Source organism: Mycteria americana, chromosome 1 (assembly GCF_035582795.1).
Source record: "Mycteria americana isolate JAX WOST 10 ecotype Jacksonville Zoo and Gardens chromosome 1, USCA_MyAme_1.0, whole genome shotgun sequence".
NCBI classification, from domain to species: domain Eukaryota; kingdom Metazoa; phylum Chordata; class Aves; order Ciconiiformes; family Ciconiidae; genus Mycteria; species Mycteria americana.
Window position 1 is genome coordinate 15,361,586 of NC_134365.1, and position 11,549 is coordinate 15,373,134.

General features: G+C 36.9%; 1 protein-coding gene across 5 annotated transcripts in view; it reads right to left on the minus strand.

The window, feature by feature from the left end:
* SRPK2 (SRSF protein kinase 2) overlaps window positions 1-11,549 on the minus strand; it is a 157,099-nt gene that overhangs the window by 47,719 nt on the left and 97,831 nt on the right. For all 5 annotated transcript variants that reach the window (XM_075491666.1, XM_075491688.1, XM_075491660.1 and 2 more), the window contains one exon: window positions 6,568-6,719. In XM_075491666.1, the coding sequence (XP_075347781.1) occupies window positions 6,568-6,719 (152 nt within the window). The remainder of the gene's footprint in view (window positions 1-6,567; window positions 6,720-11,549) is intronic.

The window sequence follows — 11,549 nt, forward strand, 5'->3', positions numbered from 1 at the left end:
CCCAGGTAACAAGTGATAGGACAAGAGGAAATGGCCTCAAGTTGCACCAGGGGAGGTTTAGACTGGATATTAGGAAATTTTTCTTCACTGAAAGGGTTATCAAGCATTGGAACAAGCTGCCCAGGGAAGTGGTTGAGTCGCCATCCCTGGAGGTATTTAAAAGACGTTTGGATGAGGTGCTTAGGGACATGGTATAGTGGTGGTCTTGGTAGTGTTAGGTTTACGGTTGGACGATTCTGTGATTCTGGTTTCTAGGCAGTGTGCGGAGGTGTAATGAAGCTTTTTATTTCCTTTGTATTTTAAGAGGCATTCTTCGTCCCAGTCAAACCAGGGAAGACAGTGATTACACAAGGTAATTATTCAGACCTTAACACACTAATAATAATATCCACAATTTTGCCTATATTGCAAACAAATAATAAAGCTGCACCATGCAACCCTCCAGGACATCACCAGCAGCAGACTCAGAGCAGCTGTCAAGGAATCACTTCTTCAGCCCTTTCTGGTCCTTCACAATGTCATGCCCAACTGTCCTTTGGCAAGATGCTCAGTTATTGACTATTCCACTTAAAATTAGGAAAACCTCAGACTACTTTCTCTAAGTTGCTGTATCTGTTTTGAAATCCCCTGAAAATCTTGTTAGAACTGGTGCCCTGTTAAGACAACAATGTGAACTTATCACTTAATCCCTTGGATTTAAAACAGGGACTTCTCCCTTATCCTTTTTATCTGTGGAACAGTGACATCAAACCTGGATATATTTATACCCTTTCCTTGCTAATAATATCTTTTGCCTTAACAGAAGTTCAAGAGTTTATTTGTGAACTTTTCTCAAATGCTTCCAGAGCAGATTAATAAATTTAACACAATTGTACGATAGAACTATAAAGATTACATATTCAACAGACGATAAAGCTTAAATAATGTATTGCTTTAGATGTTGGTATGTCTAAACTGAAACTCTAAAACACACACAGCTTCAACATTTGTATGTTAAGGTGTAACTTCAAGCTTAGCAGACAGCAGACATTCACTGGTTTGCTCACAGCCTCAAACGAAAGCTGACCCATCTGACATGGTTGCAGCTGCCCAAGCTCTTGCGTGTAACATCGCTGGCAGAGATTCAAACAGTTCGGGCCAGAGCACCAGGCAAGCAGCACTCACAAGTATTCGTCTCAGCAGGGGCCGGTCTGAACGAAGTGACAGCAACAAACAATTTCAGATGGGCAGCACAAGTCTCTGCTAGACAGCACGAACTTCATGCACCTCCCTGCCCTCCTGTCTCCCAGTTTATACCTCCGCAGAGGGTCAAGCATGTTCACCGGGCACAGAAATGAGTCTGATGTGCATAGGTAGCATGGACAGACACACAGAGCACAGTCTTAACTCCCCCAGCCTAGCAGTAATGTGTTGAAGTTTCATCTTTTCCACAAAAATTTTGCAGAAATCTATGAAAACCCAGATACGAGAACAATCTTTAAACTTTTAACCCGTGAGAATTGTATACTTACTGTCACGCACAATATTTCATTTCACAAATCACTACGTAAACAGACACCAACATCTTCAGTTAAAAAAGAGTCAAGGAAAAAGAAGGCCCTAGCTGAGGAGCAGTACAGGGCATTACAGGAGGACTGAGACATACGGACCCAGCCTAGGACTGAGTCCCAGGACTGCCTCTTGAGGGAAGACCTACCCTCCCCTCCATCACGGGGAAGGAAATGTTCATGAAGAGCTGCCAGGACAACTCACCTAGCAACCTAAAAAGATACCTACATTTCCACTGCTGAATTGTGTCAGCCCCAGTAAGAATGCGCAACACTGCCAAGTGGGAACTCCTTACTCTTCAAAGGAAAAACAGATCACTTTTGGAACACCCTATCGGATTTACACTCCAGGGAAGGGGACTTACTGAGAGTAAGTGTTGACTACTATGCTGTCCGCTTCATTTGCAAAAAGAAACAGTATCAGCCACATATGAAGCCCAAGTCTATTGCAGCTTCATTATTATCGAAATTTTCCTGAATAAACTCACATATACAAATCCATACTGACAGAAACATTAAAAACAAAACTAATTTTTAATTTAATCATCTAGTTAACCATCCTTGCAGTAACAACTGATGAAAACATTTGAAAATCTGAATAAATATAATCATATTTTAAGACAGCTATTGACTGGTTTAAAAGAAAAAAAAATATTACTCTTTGCTAAATTCTTTCCATAAAACTCTACCTAGGACGATGAAGTGATAGATGTGAGTGGAAGGTTGAGAGAACGTACAGCAATTCTACCCTTCCATTACTGAAAAAGTTTGCATTTGTGAAACGAATCAAGTCTGCTGACCTGACAGCAAGAATTACATAAAACACTTCCACATAATTCGCTATCACAGTATCATTTCTTCTGATTTGAGTTTTGTCCTCCACATATCATTGCATGAAAACAGTGAGAAGTATGAAACGTTGTTCTCTGTATAATCATTATTCCTTTTGCAAACAGACATAATTAGGAAAACTGAAAAATATTTAACACCTGGTTTTGACACCTCTCTATGGTTTGCAAAACAGATTTTAGAATTCAACCATACAAAAATTTCTGGAACATTTTACAATTTTCCTAAATATCTAGTCCTATTAAATCATTCCTTAACAGTTATACAGCTTCAGGTGTATATGAAAACACTCACAATTCATACAGCCTTTTGCACTGCCAGAATTGTGTAATGTGGGCCTTCAAGTACATAAAACAATGTCCAGAAGCAATTTTTTTGCATTAAACAAAATATTTGCTTTTTTGACATGTTAACAGCATAGCACTTAACAATGAAGAATTTAAATACAGGTAAACATATGTTTCTAAGAATAGTTAAGGTAAACAAATGCCTTGTATGTCTGCCTCTCTGCAGATAGCCTTTGGCATGCTTGTGCTTCAAAGGGTCAAAAATAATCAAAAACTTGGGACAGTTTCTTCCCATCACAGACAGGAGAGAGAACACCCTACAGAGGAAATCAGTCAAAGACACCAAAGTCAAGTTAATAAACCGGGGGTTGGTAAGTTATTTTAGTAAAATCTACATATTGCAAGAATAACAATACTATATATGTAAAAGACATGTTATTTTGGTCACTACAGCACTGTCGTAACTAATTATAGCAGTACACCAGCATATGCTACAGATATCAACAGCAGTAGCATATTCTCTGAGTATATATACTTCACAAGATACTGTCTACTGTCCTAAGCCACAACAGGAGCAATTTTGGAAATAATCCATTACTATTCCGGTACACATTACTCCCTGATTATTCAGGTCAGCAACATTCATTTACAGGTTGTGGACAACCAGGTAACAACATGCTTAGTTAAATGCATTTTAAAAACTGGTATCATCCTATGATTAATGTAATTATTTATGTTCTTTGTGAATACAGAAAGTATTTCTAAATACTAGTAGTAACAAGAAAGCATCTATGCAAAATTAGCGGGTTGAGAAAAATTATGTACTTTTGGAAAAACGATATTGGTATTTGAAAATATACAATGTATAAGTGGCACTGCTGATAATGTAACAAAAAAACCTGTTGTGCTATTCACTGCAGCACACACAGAAAAAAAGTCTCTCTCACAGCTAGCTAGCTAGCTACATGCACCCAAGAAAGAGGGTCAGAAAAATGAGATCATTATTCCTAAATGTCTCCTGAATGTATTGGTAATTGTAGCTGGCTAGTTCTGTGTTTGTATAGGGAATTATTCCCTTTGTGAACTGGATGAATGGGAGATATCTCCAGGGGGCAAAGAAGATGATCAGAGAAGCAAAGAATTCCAATTACATCCATGACATGACAGGCTCTTGAAAAAAATCTCCAAGTGTTTCAAGGCTTTTCAGAAAAGAAGAAAAAATAGCTTCATTGTCTAAGTACCCCTTGAAAAATCACATAGTAGGACTTTTGATATTTCCATTCCTTAAACAAATAAAGACTTGAAAAGCATTTAATGTAAATTCAGTGACACCAACAGAAGTCATTTTACAGATTTAAACAGGCCTTGGAGGAAGCCCCCTGGGAACAGAGGTTAGTCTGCTTTACACCAAAGGCTGTTAGTTGTCTCTTTCACATCGGGTGCTAATTCAAACTAATCTAATTTCCTGATTAAAAATACTATTATGACTATTTACTAACCACCATGGAATGTGGTGAAGATATGAGCCCAGCACATAGTAACATATCCTTAAAAATAATAAATAAAAATAAAATTAGTAACAAAAATACCCTGGCAATGGGAAGTACAGTTAACAGGTAAAATGTTCAATTCGTTTAAAAAATTAATTATATACTCCCTCATCAAAATTGCCCTCCTATGAAATTTCAGACTGGGGTTGGGAACAGATGAAGTATGCTCTGTGCCTCACTCAAAAATCCTGGGAGATTGCCATTTTGGAGATAAAATTAGGAAGAAAAGAGACACTCCAGTAATAAATTATAATTTCCAAATATTTATCTTCCACCCTGTAAATATAGGTAAGGTTACCCAAAACAGAATAACATATTCAAACTAATCAAACACCTCTCCAAAAAATGAAAATAACATATCTAAAAGCCATCCCTGGAATTCTTTACCAAATAACTTATTCATTCCGCATATTGAATATAAAATAAACAAACAGAAAGTCTGTATGGCCCCAGATCATCCCAATCTGGCCATGCAGTTCAGATTCTTATGGTGACCCTCCCTTCAGTTCAACCCCAGCAGACTAAAAGAAGGAAACATACTGATCAGTCTCACAGGAAATTACAGTCAGAAAATAGGCAAATCATCTACCGGAGCAACAAAAGCACTGTTCTCACAGAAACAAATAATGATTATGACGCACAAATGAACCAAAGCTTGAACCATCTTTAATATAACTCCATCAATTCAGAGCTTCAAAACCAGAAGATTTCCGAAGAACAGAAGTTCCTTTTAATTTTTCAGGAAAATTGCAAGTGTTCTTAGTGTAACATGTAGTTCATTTTAAAAGCATCCAGATCTCGCTACTGACCTGCTATCGTCACAGAGACTCTAGTTAAACAGGTAACTTATAAGCAGGCTGTAAACTTAGACTATTTTTTGTTTGTTTTGTGATCTAGCTTCTCCAGATGGTGACATTTTGCAATAGATACTGGAACACAGACAACAATGGATTGTTTGAAATTAAATGCAGCCCTTACTTCAGGGAGGAATTAAGTGGGGGCCTTGAAACACTTAATCTCAAGGAAATACAGATGTTTACAAGTAAACAGATGTTTAAACAACAAATCCTTACTCACTGATGGAAGATGTTACAGATACCAAAACAGCTATCTTAAGGAACAAATGTGTTGTAACGGAAATAATTTTTAAAAAAAATACAAACATGCTTTAGTGGCATGTTTTTCTTTTCTCTGCTGCAGACTTCAACATTTAGTTTGAGTTTACTGTTTGGTTTTCACTATTGGTATCAATAAGCCACTTAAACATTTGAAATATCACATATTAATACAACTTTTTACACCAAAATGAAAGAATTCCTTTCAATTGTTAAATCTGAAAATACAAAACAACTTGTTCCAGGCTGGGAGAAAGGATTCTTAAAATAGCACATCTCCACGCTTACATAGAAACTTCTGATTAAGAAGACATCATCATATTTGACACAGAAAGTGTTTCTTGATATGAGGAATATAGAATACCAGATATAGTCAGTGTGCATACAGTGCTTTTTGGCTGTTCACAAACATTAATCTGAAGGGATAAAACTTTGATGTTTCCTAAAGTAAATTCATATCCTTGAAGTCTACTATGACAGATAACGCAAAGCTGATAGACCTGTTATTTATGATTTTTCACTAAGTACAGTGTACATTTTACCCTAATGGGAACAGACTTGGAACTTTAGCAGTGACATTAAAACAAACTTAAGTATTGACACTGTTGTACTGCAGTCACATGTTTTTATGCATTTAATGATATTTTAAAAATTAATATAAATAACTACAAAAATTAAGGAAATCAAGAGCTAAAATGAAGATGTAGAGAGCCTCAGACAATACTGAGGGCTGTGAAAGACAACATGCAAAAAAGAAGCATGTAACATCTCAGGCTGGTGCAGGTGAGAGAAGGAGGGGGAAAAAAAAAGATAATAGATTAAAAAGTAAATGTAGTTGATGTTGTCGAAGGCATCAAAGCATTTTAGAACCTTTCAGAGTGTGGGAGGGGATGTTTGTTTTGGTTTGGGTGTTTTTGTTTCTCTTACAACTATCATCAACCACGAAAAGTTTCTTCTCTATTCTAACTAGGACATCAGAAAGAAAAGAGGGGTGCAATATTTGTATATTTATTGCAAAATGTATAAATAAGATATGGCTAAGTGAAAAAGTAAAGCTGAAGACAATTGTGCATCTGGACCCAAAATGAGCAGTTGTTCATAATTCTTGTATAAATAAATTCTGTAATTAAACACTAGGTCTTTAAAAACCTCCCAAGAACCAGAGTTAAGACTTGCAAGACAGTGTTTACCCTCATCAATACTGCTGAATAGCACACACCTTTACAGTAATCTGCAGGATCCTCTTGCTCCTCATCGTCGGACCCTAAAATCTCCTCCTCTGGCTCTGGCGGGGTGGGCTCCGGCAGGGGCGGAGGTGGGGGCGGGGGTGGAGGTGGAGGTGCAGAGGGAGCTTTCTGTTGAGGCTCTGGCCTGAAAATGAAAGAGAGAGCACACTTAGTAAAGAGCTTCCTCACAGGGGTAACCCAGTCCTTCAGAAGGGAGGAAAAAATGCCTTAGGAAATACCAGTGAAGTGTGTCTCACTTATGTTCTCACTGTCATCTTTCAGATCACCTGTGGGACCCTAGGGAGGTGTGGACAGAGATGCACCTGACCAGACCAAAACCAGGTCTCAAGTGACTTTGGACATACTCTTGGAACAGCTGGTAAAAGGCATATAAATTATATAATCAGATACAGACAAGCTTTTAGAATTCCTGATGAGCAAATGAGATTAGACCTATCTTCTTGAGCATGACTGCGAAGAAATATTTTTCAGAGAATATCAAGCTATTGAAAAACTCCTGCCTGCTAGCTGAAGGAAGAAAGATCTCATTAATACACTGCAAGAAACAATCTTCTAGAGACACTGACCCAAACCAGATGACTTAATACACTTCTCCTCATCTGTAGCTGCAGCCAAGACTATGGAAAGCTGTATCAGTATACAAAATACTGAAGTAAGAGAGAAAAATTAATCTTCCTAGGTAGCCTATGATGCACTCCCAGAACAGACATAGCATGCTTTAATATGCACAAACTGGGGGACGGGATGGGACACAACACAAAAAAAAACAAAAACGAAAAAAAAACCACCACACAACCAAACAAACCACCAAAACCCAACACTGCCAACCAAGAGGTGGTTTTCTGACTGTCTTGCATCTCCAGTTTAGAAAAAACAAAAAAAAAGAAATATGTTTTATACCCTATTTTGAGAAAGGCTGTACTTGGTATTTCTAAACACCTACAAATTACTCACATTTTGAAATTCTGAGTATTTTCAATACGCATAAAAAATAAAATCCAGGGTTGAAGCATACCTGTTTGTCAAATAATTAAGAAAGCCTTCTCCAAACAGGTTGACGCTGTTATTTTTTTGTATTCATACTTCATACAAATAAAAAAATATATACTTGCCAAATAACAGACTTGCAAAATACATTTGCAAAGTAACTTAAAGCATTTGTGCCATCAAAAGCTGCTATAATTTGCATTTATATCTACTTCAAATCTAAGCTGTCTGAAAAACACATTAACAGTATTTTGTCATTCATACAATAAAAAAAATAGGAATCTGTAATTTGCTAATTTTTCTGCTCCTAAAATTTAGATTCAAGTACTTCCTTAATCATGGGTAAAAACTGTATTTATGTTTATCCCACTCCTATAGCCCTCCTCCTTTTAATTCCCCCCACCACTTTTTCTTTTTACACACTGCAATTGTTCAAGACAGAGCATTTGGAGTCGAAGAGTACACAGTTGGTCAGAAATAAATTCCACTGGCAACATGCACCGCCTGCACAGCAGCTGCTATTATGTCTTTGCTTTAAAGGACATCACTGGAAGTTGCATGCATACCAAATTTATCTGCCTGCTACAACTTTCAGATAATAACATTCTTCTATTCGTTCAGTAAATGGTCAGATTTAAAAAGGCATATTTGGAACTAATTTATTAATGGTTTAAGTTATGATGAGAAATCTACCCAAATAAATAAATTTAGGTAATTTTTTAACCACATAAAGCTTAGGACAGAATAGAAGAGGGAGAAGAGATCCATTTGCAGGATAAACAATAAATATGTTTGCACATGCTCCTACTTAAATAATGGGGGGTTTTTTGCCTTTATCTTTCTTCTTTTGTTCCCAACAGGTGTCTCTATATTGTACATAGCGAGGAAGGTAAACCGATACAGCAAATGGAAGGTCCAGCACATTCTCTGACCAGCTAATCTTACTACATGTTACATAAATGTCCCTCCAACAGCCTGGTTTCATGGTGTCAGCAAGCTGATGGCCCCCATGCCTGGTCTGATGTTGGCAGAAAGCTTTAATCAAACAAATCATAGTATAAGGATCTACATTACAAACCTTGAAACCTCATCTGCTGGGCATAAGGCCATTCTGGATACACAGATCTAGAACTATGAACACTTAAAAATGAATAATGCTAATGATAAGCAAGAAAAATGAAGCACAGTAAAACAGCCTGCACTTCATCAATATATCTGAAAGCAGTGTGCCAGCTAACACAGGCACATCCATCAGTGCTTGGACTCCTTATTTTGGACAGTACCACCATTTTACTTTGTTCTGACCACAAGTTTCCATGTTATTATTTTGGTCACATAAGATGGCACAAATATAGCAAAACTTACAGTAGGTTAGGGCAATGCGGTACAGCGGTCATAAGTTCAAAAATTCATTGAAGTTGTGCCTATTTTGTCTTTTAAGAAAACAACTACTTGCTCTATTTCTTCACATGATAAAGATAATAATTTAAAGAGAATTGGAAGCATTTCTGAAATTGAGATCCACACATTTTGTCACTCATTTTGAAATAAATATCAAGGAATACCAAGAATCTCCCTCCAAGAGAGGGAAGAAGTGTACAACCCAAGATTTCAAAAAAGCCAATATTTGAATTTATTCCTAGGGAAATAGATTAAGAAAATAGAGCTGCTTCTCAGTCTCTCTCAAGCTACTATATTTGATTTTGTTTTGAAAAGGGTTATTTTTTTCCTGTCTCCAATCCTAGTTGTATTTGGTATTCAGGAGTGCTTTCTTATTGTCCTTTGTGGACATTAGGAAGGAAAGATATTACTTGATTTCCTTCTGGAGTTATTTATGATTTTATCTGCTAATAACAGAACACTGATTTAAACTGAGGAAGATCTTTGATTTGTCCTTTTAGCTTTGCTTGCACCTTTTGAAGCAATCAAATATTAGTACATGAAGAAGGGTGAAGGAAAAAAATACTGCTGCGTTACATCAGTCTGACGGCTAGTTCTGCATTATTGGCTTATTTTGCCATTTTTTGCTTCAGTTTAGGATTCTTAGCAAGGGATTCTTAGCATTGTTCTTCAGTTTTGTTCACTTTTACATTTCTGGGGTATACGTAAAGATCAAATCTTCAACACTTGACTTGGCTGCTTAAATTCTGCCTACGAGTTGACTAACTCATTCTGGCATCACCAATGCTTGCTCTTCTGCCAATACACAGTTTCATAGTGTTAGGTAGGACATCAGTCGATGAGAGAACTCCGGTTTTGCTGTTTCTTAGTAGCCCTTTTATTGAATTGGAAAGATAAGCTATGATGAATGTTTCAACAATATCTTCCTTTGCAATGTATGGCATGAATATATACTTTATTCAGCTTAGATTCTATTTTTCCAGTATAGAGTTTGTTAAAATGTGAATTATTGTTTCTTCAAAGTGCACTTTAAAACATCTTTGGCATTAAAAATCCAGCCATTAAGAAAGCTGTGAGTAATAAACATATATGCTAACCTCCATTTCCTTTTCAGAAACAGTAATTGCCAAAAACTATCATAACATAACAAACAAGCTATTCAACAGCTGCATTATTTCAAGTTATTACTCTTTCTTATTTCCTAAAATGTTGTATGTAATGATATGCATTAAGTAACATAAGCACACAGATGCATATACTAAATCTGTTTTTCTTTTTTCTGAAGTAATCACTTGGTACTCTGTGGTCTACCACCACTAGGTTACTCATCACCATCCAAGCATAAACACTTAATTAGCAGAAGATGACGACACATCATTTCTAGATTCACAGTATTCTGTCAGTAGGTATGCAGAGAACTGACCATCTCCACAGGCTACAATGACAAACTTCATAATTGTATTGAAAGAAGCATTACAAACAATTAACAAACATTAGCCAGGATGTTTTATCTTTTAATTACTCTCTTTTAAATGGACAAAAATAAATTTACAGCAGAGTCCAATCAAAATACAATGAAATCCTATTTATAACCTGCTCTTAGAGGGAATGCTTAGTAAGAGACAAATGAAAAGCTGAAGCATTCCTCCTCTACAGTGAACTTGAAACAAAATATGCTGAAACGCTGCATGGAGTCTTACAGAAAATCAGTTGCACACTTTAAGAAATGTAAAATCACTGACAACTTAATTTTACTGTTCTCTGTCATGGACATGTTGCTCCATGTTCCAACTGGGGAACAGCCAACAGTAAAAGCAATCTCCATAACATTAAAACCTGAAAATGCTGGGAAAATTATACCATGAGAAATTCAGGAAGAACTGTTCAGGTTTTTTGTTGTTGATGTTGTGGGGTTGTTTGCTATTCTTCTGTTCTGGAAAAGGTAAAACAAGAGTAGCGAGGGTGATTAAAAACACAAAATGCCTTCCATATGGGAAGCATCTGAACATACCAGAACTCTTCAGCCAGGAAAACAGACAGCAGAGATCTATAAAATCTTGAGAGGCACAGAGAAAGTGAATAGGAAATGACTGTTCACTGCCTCTCCCCACACAAATTGAGCCAAGCTGACAAAAAATCTAAAGAAAAAAAATTACTCATGCAATGTGATATTAAAAACTAAAGCCACCTTTTTTTCCCCTGATATCATGGATAAGAGAAGTTAGCTAAGTTCAAATAGAGCTCAGAAAAACTTACGGAAGAAAAACTGACTGACAGCTAATACAAGACCGCCTTTGACTCACGAAGCCCATCAGCCTGAGATTACTAGATTTGGGAAAGTATTCAGCACACTGGGGCCCAGCCCTGCACTCTTCCCCAGGCAACTGCTCCTAGCCAGAGGGAACGTAGATGCACCTTGGGTCTGACCTTGTGCAGCCACTTCATCTTCAGACATTCCTTCCTCTTCCTCAACAAATGAATGACTTCCATTACCAAAAACCAAAACAGACTTCAGGCTTCTTTATCCAAAACCCTCATAGACAAAAAATATGTTTTTATTGTTATT